The sequence below is a fragment of the Bos indicus genome, chromosome 11 (assembly GCF_029378745.1).
Source record: "Bos indicus isolate NIAB-ARS_2022 breed Sahiwal x Tharparkar chromosome 11, NIAB-ARS_B.indTharparkar_mat_pri_1.0, whole genome shotgun sequence".
NCBI lineage: Eukaryota > Metazoa > Chordata > Mammalia > Artiodactyla > Bovidae > Bos > Bos indicus.
The window spans coordinates 99,744,951-99,756,517 of record NC_091770.1 but is presented as its reverse complement, the minus strand read 5'-3'; the positions used below and the strand labels follow the sequence as shown (position 1 = coordinate 99,756,517).

General features: G+C 58.9%; 2 protein-coding genes across 4 annotated transcripts; both read left to right on the top strand.

Annotated features, from left to right (window-relative positions):
• The first annotated feature begins 4,019 nt into the window (after positions 1–4,019).
• On the top strand, positions 4,020–9,395 carry ASB6 (ankyrin repeat and SOCS box containing 6). Of its 3 annotated transcripts, none has more exons than XM_019971000.2 (6): positions 4,021–4,277; positions 5,331–5,512; positions 6,487–6,593; positions 6,689–6,797; positions 7,733–7,819; positions 8,046–9,395. In XM_019971000.2, the coding sequence occupies exons 1-6, from the start codon at positions 4,165–4,167 to the stop codon at positions 8,585–8,587; spliced, it is 1,140 nt and encodes a 379-aa protein (XP_019826559.1). In that variant the 5' UTR covers positions 4,021–4,164; the 3' UTR covers positions 8,588–9,395. The 3 variants fall into 3 exon arrangements, with proteins under 3 accessions (XP_070655511.1, XP_019826559.1, XP_019826558.1); XM_019970999.2 differs by having other exon boundaries at positions 4,023–4,277; positions 7,920–9,395; XM_070799410.1 differs by lacking the exon at positions 6,689–6,797 and having other exon boundaries at positions 4,020–4,277; positions 7,920–8,243.
• Positions 9,396–10,594: 1,199 nt separating this feature from the next.
• Positions 10,595–11,560, top strand: LOC139185962 (uncharacterized). The gene is made up of 4 exons (XM_070799841.1): positions 10,595–10,623; positions 10,685–10,790; positions 10,902–11,080; positions 11,242–11,560. Exons 1-4 carry the CDS (start codon positions 10,595–10,597, stop codon positions 11,558–11,560), a joined length of 633 nt encoding a protein of 210 aa, XP_070655942.1.
• Positions 11,561–11,567: the final 7 nt, after the last annotated feature.

Genomic DNA, 11,567 nt, shown 5'->3' with positions numbered 1-11,567 from the left:
GGAAGGAGGTCATGGGTCACGGAGCTTTCTAAAGATAGGAGTCTGGGAGACGGGCAGGCGACAGGGCCTGTTCCATGGTGTGGTGCCCAGGGGCTGGGACAGAGCAGAGGTCAGCCCCTCCCTTCTGCATGTCCAGACCCTCTCAGGCCCAGAAGCAGAGGAGATGCAGGCACCCGACCCCTGGAGGCCAGGTATATGGAAGAGACCCCCAAACTTGGGTTAATGACCCAGCCCAGCTGTGCAACATTGGACAAGCACTCAAACCTCTCTGAGCCTCAGTTTCCTTGTTGAAAAGGGTGTAATACCAACACCTACTTATTGCTGTTCAGTCTCTAAGTCACATCTGACTCTTTGAAACCTCATGGGCTGCAGCACGCCAGGCTTCCCTGTCCTTCACTATCTCCCAGCATTTGTTGAAATTCATATCCATTGAGTCAGTGATGCCATCCAATCATCTCATCCTCTGTCACCCCCTTCAGGAGGGTATATTAAGATAAGTATGTCAAACGTTACTATAGAATGGGCTCAGTAAATAAAAGTTAACTTGGGATTGTTACTGTTCTAATCACTAGACAATTGTTCTTTTAGAGCCCATTGGCGACATCAAGGATCTCTTCATTGGCTCCAACTCTGTCAGAGCCAAAGGCCTTTGAGTTACAGGGGGGGAAACTGAGGCCTGGCGTCCAGAAGGGCCATGCCTGGGGTCATCCACTGGAGTGGCTGTGTATCCTCCAAGGAGATATTTTAAATCCTAATCCTGAGGAACCTATGACCGTGGTCTTATTTGGAAATAAGGTTTTTGCAAATGTAATCAAGTTAAAGTGAATTCATACTGGATTAGGGTGGGCCCTCAATCCAGTGACTGGTGCCATTTAGAAAGGACAGGGAGATCTGGACACAGACACAGATGTAGGAAAGAAAGCCACATGAAGACAGAGGCAGGCAGAGATCAATTCAGTCCAGTCACTCGGTCGTGTCCGACTCTTCGAGAACCCATGGATGGCAGCACGTCAGGCCTCCCTGTCCATCACCAACTCCCGGAGTTTACTCAAATTCATGTCCATTGAGTCAGTGATGCCATCCAACCATCTCATCCTCTGTTGTCCCCTTCTCCTCCTGCCTTCAATCTTTCCCAGCATCAGGGTCTTTTCCAATGAGTCAGGTCTTTGCATCAGGTGGCCAGAGTATTGGTTTCAGCTTCAACATCAGTCCTTCCAATGAATAGTCAGGACTGATTTCCTTTAGGATGGACTGGTTGGATCTCCTTGCAGTCCAATGGACTCTCAAGAGTCTTCTTCAACACCACAGTTCAAAAGCATCAATTCTTTGGCACTCAGCTTTCTTTATAGTCCAACTCTCACATCCATACATGACCACTGGAAAAACCATAGCCTTGACTAGATGGACCTTTGTTGGCAAAGTAGTATCTCTGCTTTTGAATATGCTGTCTAGGCTGGTCATAACTTTTCTTCCAAGGAGTAAGCATCTTTTAATTTCATGGCTGCAGTCACCATCTGCAGTGATTCTGGAGCCCCCAAAAATAAAGTCTGTCACTGTTTCCACTGTTTCCCCATCTATTTGCAATGAATTTATGGGACCTGATGCCATGATCTTAGTTTTCTTAATGTTGAGCTTTAAGCCAACTTTTTCACTCTCCTCTTTCACTTTCATCAAGAGGCTCTTTAGTTCTTCACTTTCTGCCATAAGGGTGGTGTCATCTGCCTATCTGAGGTTATTGATATTTCTCTCAGCAATCTTGATTCCAACTTGTGCTTCCTCCAGCCCAGCATTTCTCATGATGTACTCTGCATGTAAGTTAAATAAGCAGGGTGACAATGTACAGCCTTGATGTACTCCTTTACCTATTTGGAACCAGTCTGTTGTTCCATGTCCAGGCAGAGACCAACACAAGCCATGCCCAGAGATGCTAAAAACCTTCTCTATTGTCTTCAGAGGGAGCATGGTCCTGCTGACACTTTGAGGTCAGAGTTCTGGCTCCCAGGACTGAGAGAGAACAGATTTCTGTTGTTTTAAGCCACCCAGTTCCTGGTGCTTTGTTCTCACAGTCTCAAGGAATGAATGAAGCCAGGGTTGAGGCTGGCCTTGGGCCAGGCTGTGTCCACCCCTCCCAGTTCTGCCCTGGACCCTATAGAATGGTCTAGAAGATGGGCCGCCTGTCGTTACTGACCACGTGCTCTAGCCTTCTCCAGGCCCCTTAGGCCCCTCACCTGTGCCATGGAGCAAGTGACTCGGGATCACTGTGAAACCCGGGGGTCACCTGGGGGTGCCTGTGCCATTCAGGGCCCCGGGATCAATTGACGGGTGGGGTGTGAATCCTTCAAAAAGGGGCAGGCATTCCCAGACCCCCAAGGGAACTCCTGCGGAGACTGAGGTACACCAGAGCAAGGGTCCCATCCAGAGGGATCTTGTTGCCAGGTAGGAATTTGGGCCCAAGTGTCCAGTCTTCTGCTTTTACAAGACAAGCTGGAAATCTCCGCTTCTGTGTGAGTAAAATAAATTTCCCAGTTTCACTTAAGGAGAAGATACTTCTTCCTGGAGTGAGAACCAAGGCAGACGTGTGCTGGAAATGAGGGACTTTGTAGTCTGGAGCCCCTTCTGGCAAGCTTGCCGCGTGTGTGTGTGTGTGTGTGTGTGTGTGTGTGTTAGTCGCTTAGTCGTGTCCAACTTTTTGTGACCCCATGGACTGTAGTCAGCCAGGCTCCTCTGTCCGTGGAATTCTCCAGGCAAGAATACTGGAGTGGGTTGTCATTTCCTCTTCCAGGGGATCTTCCTGACCCAGGGATTGAACCCAGGTTTCCTGAATTACAGGCCGATTCCCTGCTGATCCCCCTACCACTTTTCTTGCCCCTTTAGGCAATGGAGGGGGAAGCAAAATTAGGTCTTCTGAGACCTGATGGGGATTTTAAAGGTTCATCCCTTGATCTGCACAACAACCTTATAAACTGAAGAATTATAAGCAAGCAATTGTCCAGCCCTTGCTGCATACTGGACCCTGCTGGGTCCCCATAGCTGGACCTGGAAGGCTTTGGATTGGGTTTTTCTTGGTGGACGGGGTCGGGGCGGGATTGGGGAGCCCTACTCTACCCATTTTTTAATGTTTAATCGTAGGCACATGGGATTGTCTTTAAATTCATCTCTAAACGTTTTCCACTTCCTTCAACAAGACTTGTCCCTGACACGTGTCAGGTGGGAGAGACTCCCAAGCCCACGTGGTGGAGGGTGGGGGGCGATGAGAGACCAAGGCTGCCACCTGAGCGGCTGGGACTGGTGCACCCCTGCACGACGGGCTTTCCAGAATCACGAAGACATCAGGGCTCCACCGTGGGCCTCAAGGTTGTGGACGTTTGAATGCGAGGCCCAAGGCCTGACGCTACTCCCTAGAAAAGTGGCCCCAGCCTTGGGCTCCTTCCTGTTAGATTCGACTGACAGTAACAGAGCTCTTGACCCAAGATCTTGCGTGGGTTTGATTATCCCCATTTTACAGATGAAGAAAGTGAAGTTCATTGAGTCCATCAAGGCAGAAAGTGGAAGAAGCCCCAGTAGGCTGCAAGGGCTAAGGAATCGTCCTCATCGCCCGTCGGGGTGGGTGTAGTTCAGTCAGAGTGGGGAGAAGGTGAAAGCCAGGCCCAACCGTGGTCCGACCCAACTCCCACCCAAGTCGGGGGCACCGGGGGTCCAGCCTTCCTGGGAGCTGGGAAAGGATCCGCCCGGTGTGTACTCGCTCAATGGGCGGAGCTCGGACGGCGCCCAGCGGCCGCGAGCGGGATAGCAAGGCGGAGCCGGGTCGGGCCGGGAAAGGAGTTTGCGGGCCTAGGGCTGGGATCGGACTTGGCTGCGGGTCTGCGCCCTCCAGTCCTGCGGGCTGCCCCCACAAGACACCCCGAGCTTGCTCACCCAATCGCACCACGATCCTCCGAACCCGCAGAGGGCGCTGTCGCCGCCGCCCGGTCCCTTCCCCGGGGCCTGAGCGGGCCGGAAGCGCGCGGATGACTTCCGGCGCGTAGCCCCGGGTTGGGCGGTGCACCGAGCCGGGCGCGGGGCGGGGGACTGGACCTAGCGAGTGGCCGAACCTGGTCAGGACTGCGGGCCCCGCGACGCACCCCAGTCGGCGTCTCCGCCTCGGTGGAAGGTGCGGCCGCCGCCATGCCGTTCCTGCATGGCTTCCGGAGGATTATCTTCGAGTACCAGCCGCTCGTGGATGCTATCCTGGGCTCCTTGGGCATCCAGGACCCCGAGCGGCAGGAGCCCCTGGACGGGTAACTCGCGCCCTCCCCCGCCTCAGACCGGCGCGGCACCCCTTTCCTTGTCGCCATAAATATGGCGGGCGGTGTCCTCATCTGTCAGATGAGACCGAGGGCGGGCGGGGATGGGTGGAGGCGGCCGCGGCCCGCTCAGGGAGGGCCGTGGGGCTGGGTGGCGGCAGGGCCTCTGCCTCAGCGCCCCACCCTGCGCCCTGCCTGTCCTGTGCCCTCTGCCTGGAGTTGCAGAGGGGCAGGGTGTAATCGGTAAACGCGGCGCGGGATGAGCTTTCTGTAGCCCCGAGTTTCCCGTTTGGTATAGACAGGCGCGGGTCTGTCATACATGAACCTGTGGGAAGGCTGTTCAGAAAGCATCGTTTAGAGGCTACATTGGCGAGCTAAAACCCTCAGCCTTCGTGGTGATCGTGCTCCCAGAGAGGAGAGGCTGACAGTGATTAAAGTGGTATATACTGCCTTACGTGGAGCGGAGAAAAGAGCCGAGGAGAGGGGGATCGGGGGTGTGTTTCGGGCATCAGTTGGAATTGGCGAGGGGGGTAGGCGGGTTGGGGCTGTGGAGCAAAGGGCTTTCTGGGTCCCTCTGCCTTCGGTGGACCGAACGTCTCTGAGTGTGATCGGGCTTCGGGAGGTCTGCTGACCGCCCTGGCTGCGGGATGGCCTGAGCTGGGGTGCAGCACCTTCTGCAGCCCCGGGTCAGTCGGTGTCTGGTTCTTGCCCTTGGCCGCAAGGGTTCCCTTCAGTGCTGACAGCGCAGGTGTATGAGGCTTTGTACCCAAGCCAGGGGCCAGGTTGTATGGGTAACTTGGAAGGAGGTTGATGACAGCCCCAATCCTTTCTCAGCAAACCTGAGGAGTCTGCTCCATTGAAAAGATCTTGCTTGGTCCTTTCTCCCACCCTTTTCGGAAGAGACTTTCTGCCCCATGGAGCCAGGGCCCTGCCTGGGGTGGGGGTGGGGGCGAAGTGGGGGGTGACTGCAGGAGACCAAAGGCCACCTACCCGCAGGGTGCCAAGCCAGCTTGTCCCACCCTCAGCTGGTCCTCTCTCCTGCCCCAGGCCCAGTTATGCCACCAGCGAGGAGAGCCGCATCCTTGTTCTCACCGAGCTGCTGGAAAGAAAAGCCCACTCTCCATTTTACCAGGAAGGCGTGAGCAACGCCCTGCTGAAGATGGCCGAGCTGGGGCTGACACGCGCAGCCGCCGTGCTCCTGCGGAATGGAGCCAACCTCAACTTTGAAGGTCCTCCGGAGCCTGGAGGGCTGGGGTGGACAGATGGCTTAGGTGTGGCCTGGGCGGGGGTGGGGGGTGGGGGGTGGGTGGGTGGTCAAGCCTCCAGGCTCTGCCCTCATCTGTCTCAGGGGTGATGCCCGAGGAAGCCCGCACTGGGTGGCCTCCCAGCCTGCAGGTTTCCCAGAGGCCCTTAACCGCCTCTGCTCGGAGCAGGTTTGTCACTGCTCCTGTCAGGCGATTGACTTAGCAAACTTTCCTCCAGCTCCCAGTTAAGTCCTTGCTTCCATTAATGCGAAAATGGGGCTGCTGGCGCTGTGCCCAGAGCTAAGGGAAAGTAATTTTCTGCCGCTGGTTCTGAGCCACGGGGAGAGGGGGGAAACAGATAACACACTGGGCATAAATCACAGACTGACGGTGTTGGTGTCCGGCTGGTGTGCCCGGGAGGTGCTGAGGGAGCCATCTTCCTTCCCTCTTTGTTTTGCCCTGGGTGGGGGGCTGGGGCGGGAGACAAGGTCAGCCAGGAGACACTCGGGACTGACTTGTTCCCAAATGGGGGTTTTTGTGCTGATACAGGACGTGCCAGGCGTATCTTTCCTCCCTTTTGGAGGACAGGCTCAGAGGCTGCTGGGCTCCTGGGAGGTCAAGGAGCTGGGGGAGGCATTCTGTAGTCAGTCACTTGGGAGACCCAGCTTTGAGCATTTGTGGGTGTTCCTCCCCACAGTTTTATTTTAGGTCCTATTTTGCAAAAGGGACTAAAACCCAGATTAAGTACTTGTCCGTTCATTGGAATGCCTCCCCAGTACCCGAACTTAGGCCTGACTCCGAGCACCCTAGCATCCGACGAGGACAGCTGTGTCCTGACCTCTTATGGTGCCAGGAGCCCTTGGGTTGGAGTGTTGGGGCTGGGCTGCCAGGCTGGTCCTGGGATCCTGTGAGAATGTGCTGATGGGCAGGACTGATGTGAGCTGTGTCTGCGCCTTCAGACCCCGTCACCTACTACACGGCACTGCATATCGCCGTCCTGCGAAACCAGCCTGACATGGTGGAGCTGCTGGTGCGCCACGGGGCCGACATCAACCGGAGGGACCGGGTAAGAGCCAGCCCTGCTCTGAAGGAGGGATGTGGCTGGGGCCCTGAGCCGCTCACAGGCCCCAGGGCCAACCTGGCTGTGCTTTCTCGGCTCAGATCCACGAGAGCAGCCCCCTGGACCTAGCCAGCGAGGAGCCGGAGCGCCTGCCCTGCCTGCAACGCCTCCTGGACCTCGGAGCAGACGTCAATGCGGCCGACAAGCATGGTGGGTGCTCCTGGAGAAAAGCAGGATGGGCTGGGGCAGGATAGACTGCCTCGTGAGGTAACCCCGGGCGTGCGGGGGTGACGGCTCGTTAGGCAGGCTGGAGGCAGCCCGTCTGATGGCAGAGCATGGCTGGTGCGCGCTGGTGTCTTCTGCTGACTCACAGAGGCTCGGGAGGCAGTGCATCTTGGCCCCACGAGGACGTCTGCAGGAGCTGGACCTGTGTGCTCAGCTCCTGAGTGATGGGGCTTCCTTCCACCCAGGCTGGGTCTCAGGTAGCATTTCAGGGTCCAGAAAAATCCTCCTTCTCCTGGCCCTTCTGGTCCGGTGTTTGTGTCGGTGGAGAGAAAACGGCCAGAAACTTGTCACCCTCAGCCGTGGCTGAGAGGTCAGTTTGGTGTTTTGTTTTTGGCTGTGCCAGGTCTTTGTTGGTATGTGGACGTCTGTCTAGTTGGCGAGTGGGGGCGACTTTCCGGTTGCGGTGTGCAGGCTTTCCATTTCGGAGGCTTCTCTTGTGGAACACTGGCCCTAGAGCATGTGGACTCAGGAGCTGTGGCTCCTGGGCTCTCCAGCACGGTCTTAGTTGCTCTTCGGATATGGGATCTTCCAGACCAGGGATCAAACCTGTGTCTCCTGCACTGAGGTGGATTCTTTACCACTGAGCCACCAGTTTTGGTGTTTTTTTTTTTCATTTGGCTGCACCGGGTCTGAGTTGTTGCACATGGGATCTAGTTCCCTGACCCGGGACCAAACCCAGACCCCCAGCACTGGGTGCACAGAGTCCTAGTCACTAGGCCACAGGGAAATCCCCCAGGTCAGTTGTTTTTAGCCTTCAGTATCTGGACCTGAGGGTATTTCCTCTCCCACCCCCAGGCCGTCCAGCCTGACCTCTGCTTCCCCAGCCCTCACTCCCCGCCTCACCAGCTCTCCCCCTCTAGGTAAGACGGCCCTGCTCCACGCTCTGGCCAGCAGTGACGGGGTGCAGGTCCACAACACCGAGAACATCCGGCTCCTGCTGGAAGGAGGTGAGCCCTGCCCTTCCACGCGGCTCCCCCTGGCCCGTGAGGCGCGGCTCCGCTGGCCGAAGGCCTCCTCCCACCTTCTTCCCCATCCTGGCTCTCCTAGGGGCGGACGTCAAGGCCACGACCAAAGACGGGGACACAGTGTTCACCTGCATCATCTTCCTGCTGGGCGAGACGGTGGGAGGCGACAAAGAGGAGGCCCAGCTGATCAATCGCTTTTGCTTCCAAGTCACGCAGCTGCTGCTGGCCCACGGCGCCGACCCCAGCGAGTGCCCGGCCCACGAGTCCCTCACGCACATCTGCCTCAAGAGCTTCAAGCTCCACTTCCCCCTGCTGCGCTTCCTGCTGGAGTCGGGAGCCGCCTACAACTGCTCCCTGCACGGCGCGTCCTGCTGGTCCGGCTTCCACATCGTCTTCGAGAGGCTCTGCTCCCACCCGGGCTGCGCGGAGGACGAGAGCCACGCGGACCTGCTGCGCAAGGCCGAGACCGTGCTGGACCTCATGGTGACCAGCTCCCAGAAGCTGCGGCTGCCCGAGAGCTTCGACATCCACCCCGTGGGCAGCCTGGCGGACAAGATCCAGGCCCTGCACTCCTCCCTGAGGCAGCTGGAGAGCTACCCGCCGCCCCTCAAGCACCTGTGCCGCGTGTGCATCCGCCTCTGCCTTCAGCCGTGGCCCGTGGACGCCAAGGTCAAGGCCCTGCCTCTGCCCGACAGGCTCAAGTGGTACCTCCTCAGCGAGCACAGTGGCGCCGTCGAGGACGACCTCTGACCGTCCGGGCTGCGGGGCGGGGTCTGGGCAGCCCCGTCGGCCTGTGGGTGATTCAAGTACCAGGGCAGCCCGAGGGGAGGGCCTTGGATCCGCCTGTCAGAAGGTGCAGGGTGGAGCCAGGTGGCCGCAAGCGCTCCAGCGGGGGAAGGCCTCTCTCTGCAGGGAGACTGCCCCCGCTTCCCCTGGGAGCGACTCCAAGCCTCGGCCCACAGTGGAACCAGGGACAGGGTTTAGGACAAGCACAGACCCTCCTGATGGGAGGGAGTGCCAAGCACTGAGAGAAGCAAGGGGGCTCCACGCCTGCGCCCTCCTGAGGAAGCCGGCCCGGCCCGCGTGGAGACGCCCGGAGGGGCCTGTGGGGTGCAGCCCAGCCGAGACCCTTGACTCTTCACTCAAGATTCTGTCAAAAACATAAGTGCTTCGGGGCAGGTAGGGAGAGAGCAGAGCTAACTCTGGCCAGCTTCTATAGCTCTGGGGCAAGCCACCCAGCACCCCGCCTACCAAGGGGCAGGGCTGTGCTCTGGTGGCAGCTGTTTGTGCCAAACCTGGGGTTTGGGGACCAAGCCTTCTAAAAAGCAATCATGCATGACCATGGGCTGTCTTTCTGAAATGTCTTATGTCGTGAGGGCTCATCTGATGGGAAAAGCTACCAAGGCTGAAAGCCAACCTCCGCCCTGTGTTGAGCCCTCACCAGGCCGCCTGCGGGTCCCACAGGGTGGTTATTGTGAATTGTGTAACCGCCTTGGAGATAAGCTGAGGGGACTAAAGGATATATTTATAAATTAAACTGATTTCTCTTGGCCTTAAAGGTCCTTGTGTAACATTCACACATATACGCCCACCACCTTCCCTGAATTCAGGGTAAAGGATCCCACAGCAGCCGGGAGGGAGGGGCGGCAGGTACAAGATGCTGCGCTTAGAGCAGTTTGCAAACCGCTCCACATGGTTGTCCCAGTAAAGACAAGTACCACTCCAGACAGGCGAGGGCCTCTCCAATATAGGCTTCACCCTTTTATTTTTGACTGAAAATGCCCCCCAAGGAGGAGCCACAGGCACAGCCAGGAGTGACACCCTGGCCTCTCCCCTTGCCGCAGGCTGCAGTGACCATCAAGTTAGGACGCCAGGGCCCCATCCCCACCAGCACCAGGAACGTGGACACGGCCCCATCCCCACCAGCACCAGGAACGTGGACACGGCCCCATCCCCACCAGCACCAGGAACGTGGACACGCCCCCATCCCCACCAGCACCAGGAACGTGGACACGCCCCCATCCCCACCAGCACCAGGAACGTGGACATGCCCCCATCCCCACCAGCACCAGGAACGTGGACATGCCCCCATCCCCACCAGCACCAGGACCGTGGACATGCCCCCATCCCCACCAGCACCAGGAATGTGGACACGCCCCCATCCCCCACGAGCACCAGGACCGTGGACACGCCCCCATCCGCCACCAGCACCAGGACCGTGGACACACCCCTATCCCCCACGAGCACCAGGAACGTGGACACGCCCCCATCCGCCACCAGCACCAGGAACGTGGACACGCCCCAGCCCCCACGAGCACCAGAAACGTGGACATGCCCCATCCCCACCAGCACCAGGAACGAGGACACGCCCCAGCCCCCACGAGCACCAGAAACGTGGACATGCCCCAGCCCCCACGAGCACCAGAAACGTGGACATGCCCCATCCCCACCAGCACCAGGAACGTGGACATGGCCCCATCCCCCACCAGCACCACGAACGTGGACACGGCCCCATCCCCCACCAGCACCACGAACGTGGACACGGCCCCATCCCCCACCAGCACCACGAACGTGGACACGGCCCCATCCGCCACCAGCACCAGGACCGTGGACACACCCCTATCCCCCACGAGCACCAGGAACGTGGACACGCCCCCATCCCCCACGAGCACCAGGACCGTGGACACGCCCCCATCCCCCACCAGCACCAGGAACGTGGACACGCCCCCATCCCCCACCAGCACCAGGAACGTAAACATGCCCCATCCCCCACCAGCACCAGGAACGTAAACATGCCCCGTCCCCCACCAGCACCAGGAACGTGGACACGCCCCCATCCCCCACCAGCACCAGGAACGTGGACACGCCCCCATCCCCCACGAGCACCAGGACCCTGGACATGCCCCCATCCCCCACCAGCACCAGGAATGTGGACATGCCCCGGCCCCCACCAGCACCAGGAACGTGGACACGCCCCCATCCCCCACCAGCACCAGGAACGTGGACATGCCCCCATCCCCCACCAGGAACGTGGACATGCCCCCATGCCCCCATCCCCCACCAGGAACGTGGACATACCCCATCCCCCACGAGCACCAGGAACGTGGACATGCCCCTGGCCCCCACCAGCACCAGGAACGTGGACATGCCCCCGGCCCCCAAGAGCACCAGGAATGTGGACATGCCCCCATCCCTGAGCACCAGGAACGTGGACATACCCCAGCCCCCACGAGCACCAGGAACGTGGACATGCCCCAGCCCCCACGAGCACCAGGAACGTGGACATGCCCCATCCCCCACGAGCACCAGGAACGTGGACATGCCCCATCCCCCACGAGCACCAGGAACGTGGACATGCCCCATCCCTGAGCACCAGGAACGTGGACATGCCCCATCCCCACCAGCACCAGGAACGTGGACATGCCTCCATCCCCAACGAGCACCAGGAACGTGGACATGCCCCATCCCCACCAGCACCAGGAACGTGGATATGCCCCCATCCCCAACGAGCGCCAGGAACGTAGACATGCCCCATCCCCCACCAGCACCAGGAACGTGGACACCCCCCCATCTCCCAACAGCACCAGGAACATGGACGTGCCCCCATCCCCACAATTCAGCAGGTGCCGCATGGGCTCTGGCAGCCAGGAGGTCTGGAACTGCAGGCCCCACAGCCCCAGCTCCCCTCCTACCCCGAGGCACAGTCCTCAGCAACTTCATTAAGGGTCAT